This window comes from Capra hircus, chromosome 23 (assembly GCF_001704415.2).
Source record: "Capra hircus breed San Clemente chromosome 23, ASM170441v1, whole genome shotgun sequence".
In the NCBI taxonomy this organism is placed as follows: Eukaryota; Metazoa; Chordata; class Mammalia; order Artiodactyla; family Bovidae; genus Capra; species Capra hircus.
Genome location: NC_030830.1, coordinates 8,960,793 through 8,984,209, shown reverse-complemented (window position 1 = coordinate 8,984,209; position 23,417 = coordinate 8,960,793). Strand labels below are relative to the sequence as shown.

The window sequence follows — 23,417 nt, the reverse complement described above, 5'->3', positions numbered from 1 at the left end:
GACTGCTGAAAGTAACACATATCTATTACAAAAGTCAACATTAACTCGCCAGAAGAATAATACCTGTAGTGAAATGAGGGGTCTTGTCTTAGAATAATCAGGCAGGTGGTTGGAGGGCAGGGTGTGGGCTGGGCAGTAGCGTGCTGCTGTGCTGCCAAAAATGGCTTGTTTTGCCCCAAGAGGCTAAAAGGCAGTTGAGAAAGAGGAATAATTACAGTCTGAGACAACCTTTGAGAATAATCTATAATTTTCTTGTACCCTGCTTTATCCTGCAGACTCTCACGGCCAGGTGAAGTCCCAGACACAGTGCAAAAATCCCGGACACTCTTTTCCAAAGACCTAAGCACTCTTAGAAAGGAAAGGGCCACTAGAAAATCCAATGTTAGTTTAAAGAATTAATTCTGCTTGCTTTTCTGTTCATCTCAGTGAGGGTTTGAGTAAAGAGGTGGAGAAGGAGGTTGGTGATTTGGATGCACCAGCTAAGTCAGGCTGACCTAGGTCAAGTGCAAGAGCTTGGGGCAAATGAAGGTTCAGAGACCTGGGGAAGAGGAGCCCTGAGGTGGAGGAGGGCCATTAGGATTGACCCTCCTCAACACACGTATAACGGTTCCCCACTCCCCAACCAGAATTTGGGCTCCGATTGTCATTCAGCCACCCTAAGGGTTAAACCAGCAACCTGTAGAAGAGGCCTCGAGCTAAATGACCGTTTGTAACTTTGCAGTTGGGGGAAGATGCATCTTGGGTTTCTAAACACTGACATAAACCTTAGGAGCACGGCTTTTTCAGCCGGGGTGTTGTCTATAACGCATCATTTAGACTCTGTGATTTTTTGTTGGTGGGATTTATTCTGAGCGACCTGAGGAGTTCCAACATGAAGCAAACATTCATTTCTCATGCATGTAATTTGGTTAAGCCCTTAATGAGGCACAATGGCCTTTATCATGTCTGCCTCGCCTCTTTATTTAGTCTGGCTGATTAACTAACTGGCTCAAACCCCCTGCCTCTGTGGAGTACAGATAAACAAGGGCTTAACTGACTCAAGGGGTGCCTTACTGTCTCCCGAGGGGCCGTGAGAGATGTGGGGTGTTCCTCTGAGGTGGTCCCGTCAGAGGGCTGTCTGCCAGGGAGCTGGAGGCTAAGGGGAAAAGAGGGGAGTCAGACTGCCCAGGTCAGAGCACTGCTGGGGACAGGGGGTGGGCGGGGGGCCTCCGGGTCTCCGCAGAGGATCCTGCCTGTGCCCTGTTAAATAGAGCATCCTTCCCTTTTCCCTTAGTTTGTCCGCCAGCTCCCTGCCCCACCCCCCAGGAGAACCTAAAAGCCGAAGAGGGCAGAGGAACAAAAGTGAAAGCCCAGCCCAGTCCTCATCCACTTGCCCATCTTTCTTTCCTCGGAGGGTCCAGAGAGCCTGGGCCAGGCCTGTGCCTGGAGGGGAGGACCGGAGGGTGGAGAGTTAAGCTGGACTGGACTGTGTATGTGTGTTTGTGCGTGTGTCTGTATCATAAAAGTTTCAAGAAAGCCACACCCATGACACCTTTACAAGGTAAGAAAATGAGACTGTGTGCCTCCTTCAGTTAATTTATCTTATTGCTTTATTAATTTTTTAAAAAACTGTAAAAGGGGAGAATACAGCCTGATATATTTTGGCCTTAAATCATCCACATGACTAATTATGAGGTTCACTAAGAACAGTCAGAACACTGACATGAAAAAAGAAAAAAATAACATTGACACAGTACTTGGAAATTCAGCCAAAAATGACTCCAGTTTTGCAGAGTGATAATTTTTTAAGGTCCAGTTTATGACAATCTTTGTGTGCCTCAATGTTTTTGTATTGGCAAACATTGTAGATTTTGAAAATAAGCATGAAGAGCTGTTTTTGGAAGCTGGCATCTATGCACCTAGCCGTGTCAGCTCATCTGTACACATCATCCTAGCTCAGAACCCCAGAACAGTACTGCTGTGAAGAAGCTTGGTAGCTTCCAGACCACCAGCCTCCGGGCCGAGAGAGCAAGGGTGCTGTGGGCTCACCATCTGGCATTACAGCGACTTAGGTCAAGAGAACCGTAGATAGCGTCGACTGTTTGCCGTCGACTCTTCACAAATTGGCTGCTAATAGGAGAGTTCTCCAGAGTCATCTGTCTGTCAAATGAACTCTAGGCTAAAGTCACGACCTAGAATTGTGCCTCTAATGTACCATCTAAAAATAAACCAGCTAATTTTACTGCTCAGCAAAACAGAAGACATAGAACTGAAGTATCCATGGGCAGTAAGTCTAAAATCCAGACTTTCCCCCTCGACCCCATAAGACTGCAATATAGTGCAGGGAACTCTACTGCAACCCACTCATTTCTCCGTGTCTTTAAATTGTGTGTGTGTGTGTGTGTGTGTGTGTGTGTGTGTGTGTGTATAGTTTAAGAATGCTGGAAATTTCAGTTTTGTGAAAAATGAACAAAAAACACTTTGATATGCTATTTTAATAGCTGGAACTTAAGTTTTCAACAGGATTTATATATATATATACACACACACATATATATATATATATATATATTTTTTTTTTTTTTTGGCTACCTGATGCAAAGAACTGACTCACTGGAAAAGACCCTGATGCTGGGAAAGATTGAAGGCGGGAGGAGAAGGGGATGACAGAGGATGAGATGGCTGGATGGCATCACCAACTCGATGGACATGAGTTTGAGTAAACTCTGGGAGTTGCTGATGGACAGGGAAGCCTGGTGTGCTGCGGTTCATGGGGTCGCAAAGAGTCGGACACAACTGAGCGACCGAACTGAACTGATACATGCATACATATATATAGATATATAAGTATGTTATAATCTTATTTACTTGTTTTTGGCTGTGCTGGGTGTCCGTTGCTGAGCGGGCTTTTCTCTAGCTGTGGCCACAGGGGGCTCCCCTCTAGTTCTGGTACACGGGCTTCTCCTGGCGGTGGCTTCTCTTGTTGCAGAGCACGGGCCCGAGGGCACGGGGACTTCAGTAGTTGTGGCTCCTGGGCTTTGGAGCGCAGGCTCAATAGTCATGCTGCACAGGCTTAGTTGCTCCGCGGCATTCGGATCTTCCCAAACCCATGTCTCCTGCTTTGGCAGGTGAATTCTTTACCACTGAGCCACCAGGGAAGCCCTCAAAAGGATATATTTAACATCAACCATTGTCATTTAGCATTTTTACTAAAAGTAGTTGATAAAGCACTTTATGTATAGAGTTTATTGACAAGAAGTCTATCACAAATATTTGTTTTCTTCTCCCACCAAAAAAAAAAATAATAATAATAACAACTATAAGGTCAAAATTCCAAAGGAAAATTGGCCAGTTTTCCAAAAAGTTTCAGAAAGTGAGTAGCGCCCACCCCCCAGCCCTCCAGTCCATGCTTTCTGGTGTTCACTGACGTGGGTGAGTTCTGATTGGGAAGAGCAGTGATGTGTCTGAACTCCCAGAGGGTGGAGGTGAAGGCCAAGCGGAGGCAGGACCAGGGGAGTTTATTGACCTTGAATATCCGTGGGTTTCTGAGGACACATAGCTGCCACTGATCCTCACTTCTGCTTCCATTTCAGCCCCAAGCTATTTTTAGGGCAAAGATCTTGAGACTTTATATCGAAGGCTAAATTTAGTGATGGTGAAATAGGGAGTTAATGGAAACTCTCTCCCCACTCAAAACACATCATCAGGTTTGGGTAAAATGCTAATAGCACTTAAGGACGTGACAGTGAAGAGAAAAAAAAAAAAGAGGACCGTTTTGAAGATTGGATCCAATCCTTGGCCGATTTCCATTTGGCCTGGGGGAGAAGCTCCCGGATCTGATTTGATTTAGGGCTGCGTGAATGAAGATGCAATAAGGTATTGCAAACATTTAGTGGCGATGCCCTGGATTAAAAGATGAAGACAGGATGGTTTATGGTTCCCCAAGGGTAGACAAGGCACTTCAAAAAATCATCCTCGGGACCCACGTCTCCCAGACTGTACCTCACAGGAGTACAAGCAAGGGGTGGGGGCCCTAACCCGTTTCTGACTTACTATCTCCTTCAAGATGCCAGAATATTCTGCTTCACCAGCTTGAGATAAAATTATTGTTCGAATTAGCCTCCAACTCGCCTATCACTTGAATGGTTTTTCTTCTCTCTGTAGGGTCCCTCCCCCATAATAAATCCCAAACCCCAGAGATTGTCTTAATTCAAAGAGCCAGATTAGCTTTATCTTGGCTGGAGTCAAAATTCACCTTCAACCCCAGGAGGTTAGAGGAAAACTCCTAATTATTAGGTATTGGTTATTTCCTGCTAAAGGCAGCTGGACTCCCAACGAGATCGGCTTTGTGACTCAGACCTCTGTTCACACACAGATGCACACATTCACACATGCATGCATGCAACCTCCACTTCGCCCAAAGTAGCCTTTTTTTGATAGAATTCAAGCTGCACTGGGGGCCCAGGTGACCAGCACAAACCTGTCTGCCCCAACCTCCCCCACTCCCTTTTCCTCCAAGGTAATCTCCCTGAGGTCCCTCTAGCCTGAAGTTTTCCTGTCGTCTGACCTCAGTGAGACAGCTCACCCTCCCTGAGATATTTTATATGTTGGGTGACTTCAAAGAGGAAGGGGTTAGACACTCAACTGTATCTGCACAGATTTTATGCAAATTTGTGAACCTCTTCCCCACAAGGTTTAAGATCCACCCACCAAAGCGTATTATACCCTTCCTCTGTAAACAAGTGATGCCTGTTTGCATTGACCTACATAAAATAAGGGGTCGTGCAAATGATTCTTCCAGAAGACCTGCTCAAGATGACTTGCTATCTCCACCATTCGGACCTTGCTGTGTGCTCCTCCCAGTAAAATGATACAGACCCTTGCGAAGTGTGACCCGCCCCTCCTGAAAATCCTTTCTTAGAGAGTGCTGCTGCTGCTGCTGCTGCTGCTGCTAAGTCACTTCAGTCGTGTCCAACTCTGTGTGACCCCAAAGATGGCAGCCCACCAGGCTCCCCTATCCCTGGGATTCTCCAGGCAAGAATACTGGAGTGGGTTGCCATTTCCTTCTCCAATGCATGAAAGTGAAAAGTGAAAGGGAAGTCGCTCAGTCGTGTCCGACTTCTCAGTGTGAAGTGGGTAAAAGTCAGATGGGGCTTTGGAAAGGCTGTTTCTGGGGATTTCCCTGGCGGTCCAGTGGTTAAGAATCTGCCTCCCAACACAGGGGTCGCAGATTCCATTCCCAGTCAGAGAACTAAGATCCCATGAGCTGCGGGGCAACCAAGCCCGCCCACCAGCAACTGCTGAACCCTTGCCCCACAACAAAAGACCCCGCGTGTCACAGGGACGATCTCACGTGCTGCAGCTAGGACCCCACGAAAGGCTGTTTCTACCGGCAAACCCTGGTGGGCTCTGTGTGCCCTGCTCAGACCCCCATGTCGTGGAGCGGACTCGAGATGCTGTCTGTCCTCCTGCACTTCAGATGGGCAGTGCCTTAGTCCTCTGTGTTTGAGGAAGTGAGGCTGGTAATGACCTGGGGTGACTCACTGTGAATGAACACAGAAGCAGAGCATGTCGGCTTGGCCAATGGGGAGGACGGGTTCCCCAACCTGAGCCTTCCTCCCCTCCTTCAGGCCTGCCTGGAGTCCTCCCAGGTCTCTGATTCACATTTACCCTGGGAATCCTCTTATTCCCACAAAAGGGAGTCTCTATCGTGGATCCCAGGCAGGGGCTGTGTAACCCTCTCCCATTCCTCTCCAGAGGGCAGAGGGCAAGGGGGCCTGGCCTGGGCAGGTCCCCCCGCTCCCTTACTCTGCTCCTGACCCAGGCGGGCTCTCTGTCTCCTCTGCCCCCTCCCTCTCGTGTCTTGCCAGTCTGTGAAGCCAGGCCAGCTGGGCTCAGCCCTGTTGGGAGAGCTGTAGGCATCACAGAGCCAGGTGCCGATGTCAGGAGCCTCCTGGGCAGGCTGGGCCAGATGCCAAACTTCACCAACCAGCCAGGTGCACCTTCCAGGAGTTAGTTTGCACCAATGTGCCCAGACTGAAATGTCTTGTGGTGGGGGAAGCCTCAACAACAGGCCCCGTCTTGTGACTCTTTCTTCTGAAGCAAAGTCAAGGCGAGTGACCCTTCACCTGTCTGTCATCACCACATGTAAACACTGACCGCCTCCACTCTAGACTAGGAACTCTTCACCTGTTGGGAGGTGCCTTACTGTCCGTCATTTCCTCATCTGTAAAATGGGCAAAATAATGCATGTAGCGTGCTTAGAATCCTGCCTCAGTGAGGCCTCTGTGGGTAACAGCCATCCTTGTTGTCACATTAAGGTGACACGCTGGGCACGGGCAGGGCCTCAGCAGTCACTTGCTGAGTAGACGATGTTATAGAAAACCCCGAAGACTCAGCCTCACAGAACTGAGGGCAGCATGGTAGGAAGCAGTGGGCAATCAGGAGAAGGAACCCCCAAACCCATCGGATGCTCAGCCTGAGAGCCCAGTGTTTCCTTCTTCACGGTTGGCCAAGGACCAGTCACAGCCCCATCTACTGTGACCCAACTTGCAGGGTCAGCCGGTATCAAACATGGGCAAGAATTGCTTTTGGTCTTTTTTTTTTCCCTAGAAGGAGATTATGAGGGGCTGTTTCTTAGACCTATAAAAGGGGGAAATAAGCCTATAATCGCTAAGTTAGAGACAAAGTACCCAGTGTCCCTGATAATGAAGCTTGTGTTGCTTCAATTCAGAGGTTTTGAATGAGGCTCTTGTTAGGAGTACTTTTCCTCCTGTGACATTTCCACTGTTTAAAAGAGTTGAGGCTTCATGAGAAGTTCTCCATCGGTGAGCTCACTGTAGCTTGGTGCCGTGTTCCCTGGCTGGGGACGGCCAGGTGACGAGCAGCGGCTGATTAGGATTGCATAAAGCACAGTGATTAGACTCACTTCAGGAACAGAACTCCAATCATGGAGGAACAAACCATTCAGTGTACGCCCCGGGCTTTTCATTGGCATGTACGACGGTTTATTAAGACAACAAATACATCTGTTTACTTACATTTCTGTATATAAATGGAGATTATACAGTAGTTACAGCAGAGAAGGCCCGTGTTTTTGTCCATGAGAACTCTGGAGAACTCCCCCCTTCCCCTCACTGAGATTCTCAGCACATCATAAAGGCAGTGTTTGCAAACTTATCACTTACTATGCGTAAACCTCTGAACTGAAGCGATACCAGCTTCACTGGGGCTTCCCAGGTGGCGCTAGTGATAAAGAACCTGCCTGCCAATGCAGGAGATGATGTAAGAGGCTTGGGTTCAATCTCTGGGCCAAGAAGGTCTCCGGGAGGAGAGGATGGCAATCCACTCCAGTATTCTTGTCTGGAGAATCCCATGGACGGAGGAGCCTGGCGGGCTACAGTCCATAGGACCGCAAAGAGTCGGGCAGGACTGAAGCAGCTTAGTATGCAGGCACGCACTCAAGTTTCATTACCAGGTACGTTGGATACTTTGTCTCTAATTTAGTTATTATAAGCTTGTTTCCACCTTTCCTAGGTCTAAGAAACAATCCTCTATTAGGGGGAAAAAGAGGCTGAAAACAATCCTTGCCCCTGTTCTATACTGTTGACCCTGCAGCCTGGGTCACAGTAGACTGGGCTATGAGTGGTCCTTGGGCTACAGGCAGACAAAGAAAGCATGAGGCTGCCTGGTACAAAGAGCTTTGCTTATCTGAGGCATTTTCTGTTAAAAGCAGAACTGGAGAAATGATCTTGAACCTTCCTCTGGTCACCCAGGGAGGGGCCCAGTTGGCAGCTATGCCAGAGAGGGAGAGGCATAAAGAGAGGGCACCAAGCTGAAGTCACCAGGTGGCAGGTGTCCTGCGGTAGAGCAAGGCAGAGAAAGAGTGAAAAACGAGAGTGGAGGGGTCAGAGAAATAAATGGGGCTGGAAGACTCGCCAAGAGAGGGGACAGGGGCCATTTTTTCTCTGAAATGACAGCTACTAAGAGCTGCTCAGGACACTAGAACATTTGTGGTTTCCTCAAAGACAGCAGGAACCTTCCAGTTCCAGGAGCCGAGTCTCAGAACACGGGCAGTTCCTGAGGTTCTCTTCCTTTACCGTGCAGCATTCTTACCGCACGGCTGAGGGGCAGCATGCCCCAGGGTAGCTCGAGCAAACCCGTTCTCCATCCACCTGGGCAGAGCCTCAGCCTCCCCCATGAGGCGCCTGGACTCACTCTCTCCTTCATACACAGCTTCAGGGTCAGCCCCCAGCCAGCCCTGTGGCTTGTGCCCCAAATGTTGCAAATGAAGTGATGGGGCAGGTGCCTGTTTGAAGGAGAGGCAGAGTGAGGATGGAATTCAGCCTGGAATCCTGGAGTCAGGGAGGTCAGGGGACTCTGAGGTCACAGCTGCTGTTCCAGCCAGAGCTTCTGCTGCCGTTCCCTACAGGCAGCTCAGGTTTCAGCGCTCAGCTCGATTGTCCTCAAAGATAGAATCCACAGGGAAGTCTGTTAACACTGTGGCTGAGGAGGTGTGGCCTCAGACCAGCTAAACCAGCATCTCCAGAGATTGGGTACAGAGACTGGGCACTGACATTTTTTAAATGCTCCCCAAGTGATTCTCAAAAGCAGCCAGGGTTGAGAATCCTCCACTTACCTGCATTTAAAGGGCTCTCTCTAGTTTCCTGTTAGAATCAGTTTCACCCTATCAGTTTCCACTGACATGGGCAATTCCTGTAGACACAGAGGACTCCTAGGGATTGGGGCCTCCTATTTGCCCTTTTCCTCAGTGCTTTTCAATTATTGAGATTCCCCTCCCCCCACCTATATTAAGCTGATCCTTAACTATAGATAATAGCTGTCTCAATCATTTTTTTGTAAGTAGTTCTTATTTTAAAGTTTCAATTTGAATTAAATTCTCCCACTCGATGAGATTTCTGTTCTATAGTGGTTCAGAAGATGTAATTTCTGAGATGTAGTTTCTCCAGGGAAAACCACTTATTTGTCGACAGTATAGAATGTGTTCTCCTCTATTCGTGTAGACCCCTCCCTACACTTGGATGAATGGAGTTACTTGGTTATTAATGAATATTTCATATCATATAGATTCCTGCTGCTGCTCCGACTCTGTGCATCCCCATAGATGGCAGCCCACCAGGCTCCCCGGTCCCTGGGGTTCTCCAGGCAAGAACACTGGAGTGGGTTGCCATTTCCTTCTCCAATGCATGAAAGTGAAAAGTGAAAGGGAAGTCGCTCAGTCACGTCCGACTGTTCATGACCCCATGGACTACAGCCTACCAGGCTCCTCCATCCATGGGATGTTCCAGGCAAGATTCTTACATAGACAAAAAATAAAAGAAGTTTCCTCCTCTAACGTACTGTGAGCAGGAAAGATGGGCTTAGGCGCCTGATGACGTTTATTTACAGTGAGATTTCAAAACAAATTGATGCAGCTGAGCTGTCCTTCACTTTGCTTTCAATGTGGCTCATGGTGAAAATGCTCATGCCCTACTTTGCTGGGAGTCTTGCTCCACACAGTACTTGCCTTGTTGGTTTGTGATCTCCCTCCTTCAAACTTTGATTCCCTCCCACACAGTCCCTCTTCTTTTACGTTCACCTGGGCTCTAATCTTCGCTCTCCTGTCGGAACTCCCTTCCTCCACCTCTGGTTCCTGTTTTCTTTTTCAACATGCCATGAGAATGTTACCTTCTAGCTTTATTTAGTTTACTTTATTCTTAGAACAACTAATTGTTTCACAAGAAAATTTACTGTTTTTGTTTTCTTTTGGCATCTTTAAATTCTTAGAAACTAAAGATGTCAAAAATCTTGTTTTTTATTATAAGTAAGTCGATAACAGCACATTATAGGTATCTTTATAAACCTAAGTTAGATACCTTTACAAATCTAACTTAGATTCTTATAACTCAAATGGCATTAGTGCCTTTCCCATTACTCTGAAAGATCTCTGCCAATAAAGTGGTATGAAGTCTGCTGGGTAAAGCATCTTTTCTTTAGTTCCAGTTCCACCAAATCTTCATTTATCACTTTGTCTATAGTAAGAATCCATTGAGACTAGGAAGCCCCTTTCCTTTGCCGTGTCCTAGAGCTGTGCTTCTCATATTTAAATGAATATGGATCACGTGGGGATCTTGTTAAACCTCAGATTCTGGTTCAGTAGGTCTGGGTGGGGCCTGCGATTCCGAGTTGGCTATGAGCTCCCAGGGGTTGCTGTTGCTGCTGGTCCAGGGAAGCCTTGCCACAGGGAGTTCCTTAAGCAGCTTTGGTGCTCGCCCCAAACATTTTACCACCACAACTTTCTCCATGCTTAGCTATCATCTTCTCAAATCAACTCTCAACCAATTGCTGAAATAGGATTAAGCCAATGGCCCCCTGGGCTTCTCTGGTGGCTCAGTGGTAAAGAATCTGCCTACAACGCAGGAGACCCCAGGTTGATCCCTGGGTCAGGAAAACCCCCTGAAGAAGGGAATGGCTACCCACTCCAGTATTCTTGCCTGGAGAATTCCATGGACAGAGGAGCCTGGTGGGCTGCATTCCATGGGGTCACAAAGATTCGAACACGACTGAGTGACTAACACACAACAGCCTCCAATATTGATGTTGGTTCTCTGTACTTGAAAATTTTGTTTTTTCATTTTGCCAGTCTTCCTTGTTTCTGACCACTGTTTCTTAAATTGACACAGCTTGTCACATGCTTCAACTCAGGTCCTTAATCATTCCTATAAAACAACTCGTGTCATAGTTGTCATTTCCTACTTTCATTAATTTTTTTATTTACTTTTGTTTCCTTATAACTCTTTTTAGCACTTTTAAAACTTCTGTTTTGAGGTTAATCAGATATGATAGGATTAAGAATGTTCATAAAACATCTCAAAATGAAGGACTAACCATGCAGTGGTCAAGACAAAAATGACTGGGCACGCGTAAAGCTATTTTCTAGTGACAGGCAGACTCTTTTGGATCTGATTTGGTGCCTTATTGAAATCTGTAAAACTTAGTAAATTGAAAGCTTATGAGCAGAGGAGTTTATTTAAATTGAATAAAATGAAAACTATGTATTGTTCCTCAGTACCAGTGGTTTCCCCATCTACTAGATACTGAGGAATCTGTCTCTATAGCCCGGATCATTCAATCGCTTACTCTATACCAGGTATTATTTCTGGGTGGTGGAGACTCAGTAAACAGCATCCCTCTCTATTACTTGTCTCAACTAACTAAGAAAGAAGACAGTCAGCATAAAGCACCCATCCCTTTCATTTCTGGTAAGGCTGATGAAGCACAAGACATATGTTCATGGACAAGCAAAACTCCTATTATAGAACCTCAGGATAAGACTTGTCTCCCCAGTCACAGAAAGGACAGGTCACCACAGTCTCCTTGCCCGGCAGCCTGTCCTTATGGAGAAGAATGGCTGTTCTTTACTGGATGTTTGCACCCAAGAAAAAGAGAGGAAGGTGCCAGGTCCCTAATTCCCTAAACCACTAATCAGAATAGTCACCACGGCTCCGCCAGGAAAAGCCTATCCTCACACAGCCCCTCTCATTTGCCTCATTCAATCTCAGCCCCTAGTAGATCCTGTCTTTAAAATGTTGATATTTTGTTCATCACAATTTTTTTTCGTTATTTAAAACTTTCTGAATGTTGCATTTAAATATTATTTATCTTGATTTATTAAGGTTTTTAGTTCCCCCTTAAGTTTTACACCTGCCTTACCCACCTCACCCTAGTCTCAGACCCCGTTTTAAAATAAATGTGTGAGCAAATAAACAACTTCTTCCTTTTAAAATATCTATTTATTTTTGGCTGTGCTGGGTCTTCACTGTTGAGCGAGCCAGAGCTGTCTCTAGTTGTGACGAGCAAGGGCTACTCTCTGGTGGTGGCCCATGGACTTCCCATCGCAGTGGCTCCTGCTGTGAAGCATGGGATCTAGGGCTCAAGGGCTTCGGTAGTTCTGGCATACAGACTCAGTTTCCCGGCAGCATGTGGGATCTTCCGGGACGAGGGATTGAACTAGTGTCCCTTACATTGCAAGGCAGATTCTTAACCACTGGACCACCAGGGAAGCCCCAGATAACTTTTTCTTAATTAAGCAATTACTAAATAAAGTGTCAGATAGTGTTATGTACTACGTTGGGAAAAAGGATGTATAGGCAGTGATTGGGCCAGTAACTGGAATGATCAGAAAAGATCTACATTAGAGGATGATATTTAAGCTGACATCGAATGCCACAAAAGAGCCAGTGGTGGGATAGTTTGGAGAAAACATGTGAAAAGGCCTAAGAAATGAACCTAGGATTTTCAGGGAACACACTACACACCAAAGATTCAGTTCAGTTCAGTTCAGTTACTCAGTCGTGTCTGACTCTTTGCGACCCCATGAACCGCAGCACGCCAGGCCTCCCTATCCATCACCAACTACCGGAGTTCACTCAGATTCTCGTCCATCAATCAGTGATGCCATCCAGCCATCTCATCCTCTGTCATCCCCTTCTCCTCCTGCCCCCAATCCCTCCCAACATCAAAGTCTTTTCCAATGACTCAGCTCTTGGCATGAGGTGGCCAAAGTACTGGAGTTTCTTAGTGTGGCTTAAGTGTCAAGGAATGACAGGTGAGTAGTACTTTAGGTAGAAGGTCAGGAAGGGTTCAAATTTTCAGACTTTGTAAGCCCAGTGAGGAGTTCGACTTTTTTCCTAAAAGCACAGAAGGATTTAAAGTAGGAAAGCAACATGATCTGATTGCTCTTTTAAAATAATTCTCTTTGGCTGTTGTGTCAAGAATGGGTTACGGGGGTGTTCATGGTGAAAGAGGAGAATCAGATCCTTCAGTATTCCTGGTGAAAGATGATGGTGTCTTGGACCAGGGTGATTTTAGTGAAGACAGAGAAAGAGGAGCAGGTTCTAGCAATACTTTAGAAGTAGAGTTGAATGGACTTGATGAATTAATATTCAGCAGATGGGGAAAAGAACTGAGTAATTTCGGGTGGCTTAACTTGAGCTACCAGGTGGATGGTGGTGCCACTTAATGAAATGGAAGAGGCTAGGATTAGGTTCGAAAGTGAGCTTGCAATCACATTTTCAATTTTTGGTGTTTTGGGTTTGGAGATGGTTGTTGGATATAGGTGGAGTTAATTGGTGTGAACTGAAGGAGGGGGAGGGAGGACTGGGCTGAAGATAGAGATCTCGGGCCCGTGCCTTGATAGAATTTACCGCATTGTAATGGATAGAAAAACCCAGGCAGAGAGCATACAAGAAGGGGGGGAGGCTGCAGATGCAGCCTCTGGAGAAGCAGTTAAAACAGGAGGAGGAGGAACGGACTGAGAGCGTGCAAGTATGGAGTCTTAAGACTGGGATAAGGAATGGCATGAGAACCACCAAGAGGGCGAGAAAAAAATCAGAGGAGTAACAAGTGGAAGCCACGGGTGACACGACAAAGGCCGCCGCCTTCGGTGCGAAGGCCCGAAAGCCTGCTGGGCCAGGCTGACCAGAAGAATGGAAAGTCAGGCGGTCGGAACAGTCGCCACTTTCTCATCGAAAACACCGAAGCTCTGAGTGGTTAACTTTCATCATCCAAGGTCAGAGCCAGCGGGCTCAGATCCTGGAACCAGTGCCCAGAAGAGTGTCCGCGACAGGTCCACTCCCTCAAGGAACCGCTGAATGTAAAGCATTCTTTGACGCGGCCGCGTCTGTTTTAAAGAGGAAAGGCAGCGGGCCTACCTCGGGCGAGAACAAGGCGTCAGAGCGGCGGGCAGTCTCCGCCGGCGGGGAAGGACCGCCCCCTTTTCCCGCAGCCCGAGCCGGCGCGCCCCACTGCGGCTGCGCGGGCCGCGTGGGGCGGGGCGGGAACGCGGAAGTGGCCGCGCCGCGGGGACGAGCAAGGGCGGGGGGCGGGGCAGGCCGCGGGGGCGAGCAAGAGCGGGGCGGGAACGCGGAAAGGTCGCGCCGCACGGGCGAGCAAGGGCGGGATTGGGGGCGGGGCCGGCGCGCGGGGTCGGGGCGGGGACGCGGAAGGGCCGCGCCGCGGGGACGAGCAAGGGCGGGGGGCGGGGCCGGCCGGGCCGCGGGGCGTGAGGTGACAGGTGAGGGGGGCGGCGGTGGCCTGAGCAGTGGAGACGCGGCGGCGATGCTGGAGACCCTGCGCGAGCGGCTGCTGAGCGTGCAGCAGGATTTCACCTCCGGGTGGGTACACGGTGGGGGACGGAAAGGGGCCCGCACGGCCGGGCCGGGGAGCCGGGACGCCGCCTCCGCGCACCCGGGGTCTCATCTCGCGCCCGCCACTCCCCTCACCCAACCCCGGGCCTCCCATCCGCGCCCGGGCGGGGACAGTAGCCAACTTTCCGGCGTCGGCCCGGCCGCACGAAGTAACTTCGGCTCCGCCGGGCAGGCTCAGACCCGCGCGCCGGGGCGGGGAGCGGGTCCGGAAGGCTGCGGGCGGCCGAGGGTCGGGCGACCCTTCCCCAGCAGATCCGGCCGGCCCGAGAGGGGTCGGGTGAGAGGCGAGCGCGCCCCCGCCCCCACGAGGGACGGCGACCCTGCGCCCCCTCCCACGCCGCCGAGACCCCTGCCGGCTCGGGCCGCCTCCCCCTCCAGACGGCCGCGGCCCGGCGGGCGTTTTGTCCGCCCCCGCGCGCGGAGGCTGAGCGCCTTTTCTTCCCCTTTTGATTTCTCTCTCTACCTCGGGTTCAGCGCCTCAGTGAAGAAACTCTCGGGCCAGAGAAACGCCAGAACTGGCGATCCTGTTCATGCCCTGGTGGTGACACGCACGCGGACCTAGCGGTTCCTGAACTTTGCTTGGAATCTCCTGGCAACCATCCCGGTGCGTGCCCGGGTGGCAAAGGCTACCAGCTACACCAGGCTGAGGATGGGGGTTCGAAAGACCACCCCCGCCCAGGTGATTCCAGTTTGGCGTAGACTCTAACGCCAGGGGCCCTGGGATCTTACCTCTATCTACCATTTAAGCCAACGCGTTTCTGCAAGTTTCTCTGCCTCACTCTCTGCGACCAGTAAAACAACGGGGATGATGAAGATGGTTCTCATCTCACAGGGTTATTGTGAGGATGAATGAACTAACGTGTAAAACGCACTCACGTTGCGTCACTGTTGTTATTAGTGCTTAATTCAACTTTTCCATTTCTTCCCAAAGGGTGTCACTTTGATAAAGGATGAGTCTGTCCCCTTTAGATTACGGATCCGTTGACGAAAGCTCTCCCTATGAGGGCCTCTCCGTCATGGTTTACGTTTCTGATGAGAAAGATGTTAGCTACAGTTGTGTCTTAGTGGACAAAAATGTTTATATGGTTTACCTCTTAGGTGCTGAGTAGTAACATTGGAGAAGGAAATGGCAACCCACTCCAGTGTTCTTGCCTGGAGAATCCCAGGGACGGGGGAGCCTGGTGGGCTGCAGTCTGTGGGGTCGCACACGACTGAAGCGACTTAGCAGCAGCAGCAGTAACAGACAGGCGAATACTTGAGCACTTACATGTAAAGCATTTTTGGTGGTCTTGGTTTGGGGTCCTTAGGAATGGTAATTGTAGATGTCCTAGGAGTCATTGATTGACCCTGTGCTTGATTGGTTGCATGCTTGATTCCCCGCCCCCCCTTTTAAATTTAAAAACTTATTTTCAGAATGTGAATTATTGAAACGTTGGGGTGTAATGCTTCAGTGGTAGCAGGAGAACAGTACGTTGCAGATAAGCCCATCTGGTACAGCCCTCCTGTCATTACCTCAAGAAATTCCGTGATGAGTAACAGTCTATCTTCTGAGAGTTACAGCTACTGAAGCTTTACAGGTCAGGTGGTTGCCTCTGAACCCATTCGTTCTTTGAACTTTGCTTGAGAAGGTTCAACTCACCTAGGAATATGGATTCTCCCAGACCATCCTGGGAGATCTGGAAAACCTCAGTTGAGGGTTGAGTTACAGATAAGGGTGGAGGGGATCTGGTTAGAACGCCTTCTTGAAAACTGAATTTACCTGACGCATGACGGAAACTGGGGCCAGTTTGGGATAGGAAATCCTGAGAGGGCTTCCATTCCGTGAAGGCCCTTCATGGGCTTCCTTGTACAGGTCACTCTGAGCCGACAAGCCATTGGACCAGCAGTGTGTGCCGTGAGCCTGTCACCTGGCAGAGAAATCACTCCTGCTCAAGGTGAAATTAAACACAGCAGTACATGTATATTGCATGAAGGCACTGAGGGATTCAGAGATGAAAGCAACGTGGCCCTTGCCTCTCAAAACCACCAGACTGGACCTAGCATTCCTTTAGAACACTTGCTGTTGGTGCCCATAGATGCCAGAGCAGCTGGCTTACAAAATAACTGGAACGTCTACCATTAGGGTTGCCCTCAGAACTCAGTAGGGGAAAGGTGGGTGCTTCCCTGAGCCCTTTCACTGTGGAGCTTCACGGTAGCCCAGAGCAACAGCCTGTCTTCAGAGACTTTTCTGCTAATTTTTAGTTTCTGGAAATTCATATAACTGGAGCTGAAAAATAGGCAGTTTACTGTTTTTCAAGTATAATAGGAATATTCTTTATCAGGCTTACAAGAGAATGCCACTGCTACTGCTGCTAAGTCGCTTCAGTTGTGTCCAACTCTGTACGACCCCATAGATGGCAGCCCACCGGGCTCCCCCGTCCTTGGGATGCTCCAGGCAAGAACACTGGAGTGGGTTGCCATTTCCTTCTCCAATGCATGGAAGTGAAGTCTCTCAGTCGTGCCCAATTTCCCGACCCCATGGACTGCAGCCCACCAGGCTCCTCCATCCATGGGATTTTCCAGGCAAGAGTACTGGAGTGGGTTGCCATTGCCTTCTCCGGGAGAATGCCACATTAGTGGTTAAAGCATGTGTGAACACTGAATTTCAACCTTCCATTCAAACTTAGGAAAAAGTCAGCTTCAAGGGACTGTAGGTTGTCCATGGACTCAAGATCTTTTTTCATCAAATTTTATTCATCATGATAGTTACGTCAAAGTCAAAATAGCCTAGAAATTATGTTGCTTTCCTTCTGGGCTAACTGGGCGGTTATCTGGTGCAGGGGCTGAGGGACAGACGGGACTGGCTCCCAGCTTCACTGTCTGCCCCTCACCTACGTGCATCCTCACCTGGGTTTATGTCCCCCGGAGCTCTGGGAGCCTTTTGGAGAGTTCACAGAGAACCTCTGCTGTTTAAGGACTGGCTTGAACTCTGAGGGAAACTTTTGGACACACTGCAGCACTTTCTTCAAATTTGCTCTGGTCTTTGATTTTTAAAAAAAAAACCTTCAGAGCAGTTATGACCCACAGCCTGAGGATTGATGTATTCAGGCATGCAAACCCCTTCAGGAAAGTGAAAATCAGATTTACCAAGGGTTTACAGCTGCCTGTCACTGGCTGGCATTTCCTGTCTGTAATGCTCTGGGTGCTTTTGGATAGGGAGGAATAGCAGTTCACAGTTGTTACTTGTTGCAACTAGACAGTGGGTGTTTCCTTCTCTCTGGTCTGAGCCCCATCTGCCCTGACCTCGGGCCCTACCCGCTGTGCTCATTTCTCTTCTCCTCTCCGGTAGTATCATAACGTCAAAGGAGAGCATCCAACAGTCCAGTTCACGGTGTGGTAAAATGGTGAGGTTTAATGCTGGCTCTTCCTTGACTGAGTGAGTGATGTTGCTCAGTCGTGTCCAGCTCTTTGCGACCCCATGGACTATAGCCTACCACACTCCTCCGTCCATGGGATTTTCCAGGCAAGAGTACTGGAGTGGGTTGCCATTTCCTTCTCCAGAGGATCTTCCTGACCCAGGGATTGAATCTGGGTCTTCCGCAGTGTAGGCAGACGCTTTACCGTCTGAGCTACCAGGGAAGTCCAATCAACTTCCTTGATTACTTACCTTTTAATATAAACAGGGAAAAAAACCTTAATATTCAATTTGACTTATTACTGAGTTCCTACCAAGTGTCAGACACTAGTCTAGGAAGTCAAAGTCTTATCATAGAAGTTTTTTTCATTTTATTAAAAAAAAAAAGATAGAGGAGGCCACATGCCCAGTTTTGCCTGCTCTTTGCCAGTGTCTGTGTGTTTAGCCAGATCCTGGAGCTACAAGCTTGACAAAAACTGTGTCTGCTCTCCAAATGCCCTAGCCTGGCGGTAACACAAAGCAAAGCAGAAGGAAGTGAACGTGGAAGATACAGGTGATATGGATTGTGAGCTCAGAGGAGTCATTAGTTGAGATGCTTCAAAGAAGAGCTGACTTCTAGACTGGCCTGGAAGAATGAGGAGAGATGAGGCTAGATTTGGCTGAGGGATTTCAGAGATGAAACTCTTGTGGGAGAGGAACCTGGAATGGAAGGTTAGTGTCTGATAATAGAGCATCATCAGTACTTTGCAAATTAATTCATTTAGAAAATATTTATTGAGCACTTACTTGTTGATGGGGCTTCCCTAGTAGCTGACATGCTATAGCACTATGCCTGCAATGCAGGAGATCCAGGCTCAGTCACTGAGTTGGGAAGACCTGTTGCAGAAGGCAATGGCTACCCCCTCCAGCATTCTTGCCTGGAGAATTCCATGGACAGAGGGACCTGGTGGGCTGGAGTCCATGGGGTCACAAAGATTCAGATGCAAGTAAGCAGCTAACACTTAACACCTGTTGGTGAGTCCTGGGGTTACAGCAGAGAATGCACACCAGACAGCAAATAGTGGCCCTGCCCACACTCGACTGGCTGCTGCTGCTAAGTAACTTCAGTCGTGTCCGACTCTGTGTGACCCCATAGACAGCAGCCCACCAAGCTCCCCTGTCCCTGGGATTCTCCAGGCAAGAACACTGGAGTGGGTTGCCATTTCCTTCTCCAATGCAGGAAAGTGAAAAGTGAAAGTGAAAGTGAAGTCGCTCAGTCGTGTCTGACTCTGAGCGACTCCATGGACTGCAGCCCCCCAGGATAGTGATGTCGTTTACCAACAGAGACGTTGAGGAGCTTTGAGAGAGAAGGAGCAGTTGACAGGGAGTGTGTCTCGAAGTCCAAGAGGCAGCAGGAAATTCAGGAAACACTGAGGAAAGAGGTCAGGACCGACTGGGTGCATTCTAGGGTGATTAGGATAGAGACAGCGTACAGTTCTCGCCCCTTCCTGAGTCTGTGACTTTTGCGTGAGTCTCTCAGCCACCAGAGCTTTGGGGTCCTGTGCACTTTTAGGTGTGATTGATGCTTTTGTGTTTCCCGATTTTGAGTTAAAAAAAAAAAGTTAATGGGGAAAATATAATAGATTGGATTTGTATTCATAAATAGAATTTAAATTCAAAATAATAGAGGCGTGAAAATGTTATAGGACAAAATATGCTAATTAATACATGTTGTGGTGTTTTAAAGCAGTCACCCTGGCCTTTCATAATAGCTGATGGGCTTAGATGAGTAGGACATTGAAGTGCAAATAAGTGGAATGCCATCGAGGTCCCCCATCCCATCGAGTCAGGCCCAGAAAGCCATTTCCTGCTCAGCAGTCATTGCCGAGCTCCACCTTTCATTCTGTGAAACTACTTTTTAAGCTTTTTGTCAGAGGTTTTGCTAGTTATCTCCATTTCTCAAGAAGATGTCTCCATCTTAGTATTTTCCGTAAAGCTTAAAGAAAATAAATGTGCTATGGTCAAACAAAGGTCAGTCTTTGAAACAATCTCAAAATATTGTAGTGTGATGATGAATTTGAAAGCAAGTGTTTCGGACTCTGAAGCGCACGTTGGTTGCTTTGAGTGGGAAACAATTGAGAGGTGGCTCACTTCGAAGTCTGTGTGTGAACACACTCAAGCTGTGGCAAGCCTGTCTCCCTGAGGCTGTGCTGTGTTGGGAAGAAGGCTAGGAACAGAGGAGAAGCCTTTTATGGGAACTGGTGGATTGGGGGATCTGTTTTATTTTACCTTGGCCCTGTAATGTACATAGCTGCTTTCTTGATGGTTACCAGTTTTACTATACTTGGTGATCATTTTTATTATACTTTTTGTTTGAATTGCCTCTGTAATTTACAGTTACAGCCTGCTGCCAGAGTCATATTCGGAATTTCCTTTAATTCTTGTGGCAAATCATAATGGTCAGTATAATACTTCTATTTTATGGTTTAGGAAACTGGGGAATTGCACTCAGACCAGTATTTCCTTCTCAGCTTGGCAAGACACTGTGGGACTTGATTAATGGGTTGTTTCCAGCCCAGAATCACTGTGAGAAACTTAAGAGTTCTCCCCAGATAAAAATGGTAAGCTCCTGTCAGTTGAATTCTGGGTTTGGAGTATGTACTTCAGAAAGGACCTTTTTGCTTTTGGGAAGATTACTTGTTACATTTTCAACTTAAAAAGTGTTACATTGACTATTTTTATCCTTTCCTTAACTTTTCACTGTTTCCAACTTTCTTCTTGCTACTTTGTTTTCTCCAGCAGTTTCTATTCTGAATGTGGCATATTGATGATTTACATGGAAAAGCTGTGATAAGAAAAGATGAATGTCTACAAGACTGTTTTTTGTTATGAAAACTTTGAAAAACTTTTAAATCTATTATTTGGCTGTGCTGGGTGTTGCTATGCGAGCTCTTCTCTAGTTGCGGCAAGCAGAGGCTACTCTCAAGTTGCACGGGCTTCTCATTGAGGTGGCTTCTCTTGTGGCTCCCGGGCTCTAGAGCGCAGGCTCAGTAGTTGCGGTGCGTGGACTGAGTTGTTGCGGCTGCCAGGCTCTAGAGCGCAGGCTCAGTAGTTGTGGCGCATGGATGTAGTTGTCCCATAGCATGTGGGATCTTTACAGACCAGGAATCAAACCCATGCCTCCAGCATTGACAGGCGGATTCTTAACCACTGAGTGTCCAGGGGAACCCCCAAACTTTTTTTTAAACAATGTTTTAAACATTTACAAAAATATGTACAGTGAGCCCCATATATACATTATTCATTTAAAACAGTTAATTATTATCACATTTACTCAGTCTCTCCCTTATTTATAGAGTATGAGCTTTCCTGGTGGCTCAGATGGCAAAGAATCCACCTGCAGTTCAGAAGACCTGGGTTCAATCCCTGGGTTGAGAAGATCCCCTAGAGGAGGGCATGGCAGCCCACTCCAGTATTCTTGCCTGGAGAATCCTGTGGACAGAGGAGCCTGGTGGGCTACAGTCCATGGAATCTCAAAGACTCGGACATGACTGAGTGACTAACACTGTTTATAGAGTAAACCTCAGACTTAGTTCTCACCTCTCTCATAAATCAATTTTCATCTTTAAAAAAATACATTATATAAATACAATGCCAATATCATACCTAACAAAATTAATACTAATTCTATGATATTATCAATTATCCAGTCCAAAATCAAATTTCCTGGTTCTTAAAAGTATCTTTTTACAGTTGATTTGTTCAAATCCAGATCAAATAAGTTCCACACATTATAGTTGGTTAAAAACCAATTTTTAAAGCAGATGGTTGTTAAGGAGCCACCTGGGGAAGCTTACTCACCCTTCCAATAATTTTAGTTTCAGCTCCCTGTAAGCTTCCTCTTTTCTGTTTCACTCCAAACCAATTTTTTTTTTTCTTTTGGGGAAGTGTGGAGGAGAATCCCAAATTTGATACATTACAATTGAGAATTTACAGTTTTTTTCAGACATAAATATTTGAAATACTAACCTAGAGATTTTCTCGGTTGTACAATGAATGGTCCAAAGATGGTCTTAGCAGTTTGCTTCAATATGCTTGTTACCATATGAATTGTCCCAAATCACTGGAAATAATCCTAGAGTCATTTTGACTATAATGCACTGCTGTGTCCATTTGTTCTAATACAATTCTACCTGAGATGTCACAACCAAGTGCCTTTCTCGGATTTTGGAGTGGAAATGGTTGAATGGCTGTCAAAATAACTTTCTTGAGCTGTTGCTTAATCTTAGTCTAAACTGGATTTACTGGTTTCCAAGCTAAGCTCGAAATTTTTTATTGTTTTTCTAGGACAGGTAAGACTTTCTAAATTCAGCTCATCTGGAGAGATGTCTACACATAGTTTTGTATTAGAGAGATTGCTAAGTCTTTTTTTTTTAACATTGTAGAGGAATTGATCTCATCAATATTTTAGTTTTTGAAAAAGCATAGAATAATTTTAAAAGTCTTGGTGTGAAATTGATACTACAACTTGTTGAAAAATGGGGGCCACTCTCTTTTTTCTGATGTTTCCAGAATAGTGAGGCTTCTTTAGTCCAGTCATATTTAGGAAATGTTTCTAGAAAAGGGATTTGGGGCAAGAAAAATATAAAATGGCATTTGATATTGGAAGTCCCTTTCTGGTTTTGAGCTAGGCACCGTCGACCAAAAAGTTGGACGACTCTGTCAGGCGTACATGTACAGCTGTGCACAGCAGAGGGTTGGGCATTCTAGGAGAGTCAGCTGGTGGGCTGGGACAGGGCAACTCAGCTGGTGGGCTGGGACAGGGCAACTCAGCTGGTGTGCTGGGACAGGGCAACTCAGCTGGCACGCTAGGACAGCTTCTGGCAGGTTGCAGTAGAGCATCGTAAAGAGGCAGCTCCTGTGTCCGCTTTACGAAGGCTTTGTGGGGCTAGCTGGGGTACTGTGGCCTACGCTTCAGACTGTTTAGAAGTGAATATTTGTAGAAGTAATCAGATTAAGAAGAACATGTCCAGATGTCTTCATTGTATGCGGGAATATCTCGTAATTGAGTTCTCACTTTTTGACTGTTATATGATAGAGTCCAAGTCAAAAGTAGGTAAAAATGGGCTGGTGAAGTTTAAAAAAAGACACAAATTATATATATATATACACACACACATATATATAATACAAAGTTTATGACCTTCAGGTTTTACATATAGAAAAGCTTATTTAATTTTCTTACATATGCATTTTTAGCCCATTTAGTTTTTCCAGCCAATAATTTAAAAAAGCAAATAGAAGGGGAGTAGAGCGACTTCACTTTCACATTTCACTTTCATGCGTTGGAGAAGGAAATGGCAACCCGCTCCACTGTTCTTGCCTGGAGAATCCCAGGGACTGTGGAGCCTGATTGGCTGCCATTTATGGGGTCGCACAGAGTCGGAAATGACTGAAGCGACTTAGCAGCAGCAGCAGCAGGCTTCCCAGGTGGCACTAGTGGTTAAAAAAAAAAAAAAAAAAAAAAAACCCTGCCTGCCAATGCAGGAGACATATAAGATGCGGGTTCGATCACTGGGATGGAAAGATCCCCTGGAGGAGGACACGGCAACCCACTCCAGTATTCTTGTCTGGAGAATCCCATGGACAGAGGAGCCCGGCAGGTTACAGTCCATAGGGTCGCAAAGAGTCACTGAAACGACTTAGCACTCACACAGGCTGCTATAGTTGAATAGCTAGCAGAAGCAGTTAAATTGTAGCTGATACGATGACCAGTGGTAGAGACAGAAAATTTAAATTTTTAAAAAACTGCTATAGGATCCTGAACAGACTCCCCAAACCACTGTAGATTGGTTTCA

The 23,417-nt window shown here is 47.2% G+C and overlaps 1 protein-coding gene across 2 annotated transcripts in view; it reads left to right on the top strand.

Moving 5' to 3' along the window:
* DTNBP1 (dystrobrevin binding protein 1) overlaps positions 13,965 to 23,417 on the top strand; it is a 99,778-nt gene continuing 90,325 nt past the window's right edge. The window contains exon 1 of one of the 2 annotated variants that reach the window (XM_018038770.1): positions 13,965 to 14,153. In XM_018038770.1, the coding sequence (XP_017894259.1) occupies positions 14,098 to 14,153 (56 nt within the window). In that variant the 5' untranslated portion in view covers positions 13,965 to 14,097. The remainder of the gene's footprint in view (positions 14,154 to 23,417) is intronic. The other variant, XM_018038771.1, reaches the window with a different exon arrangement.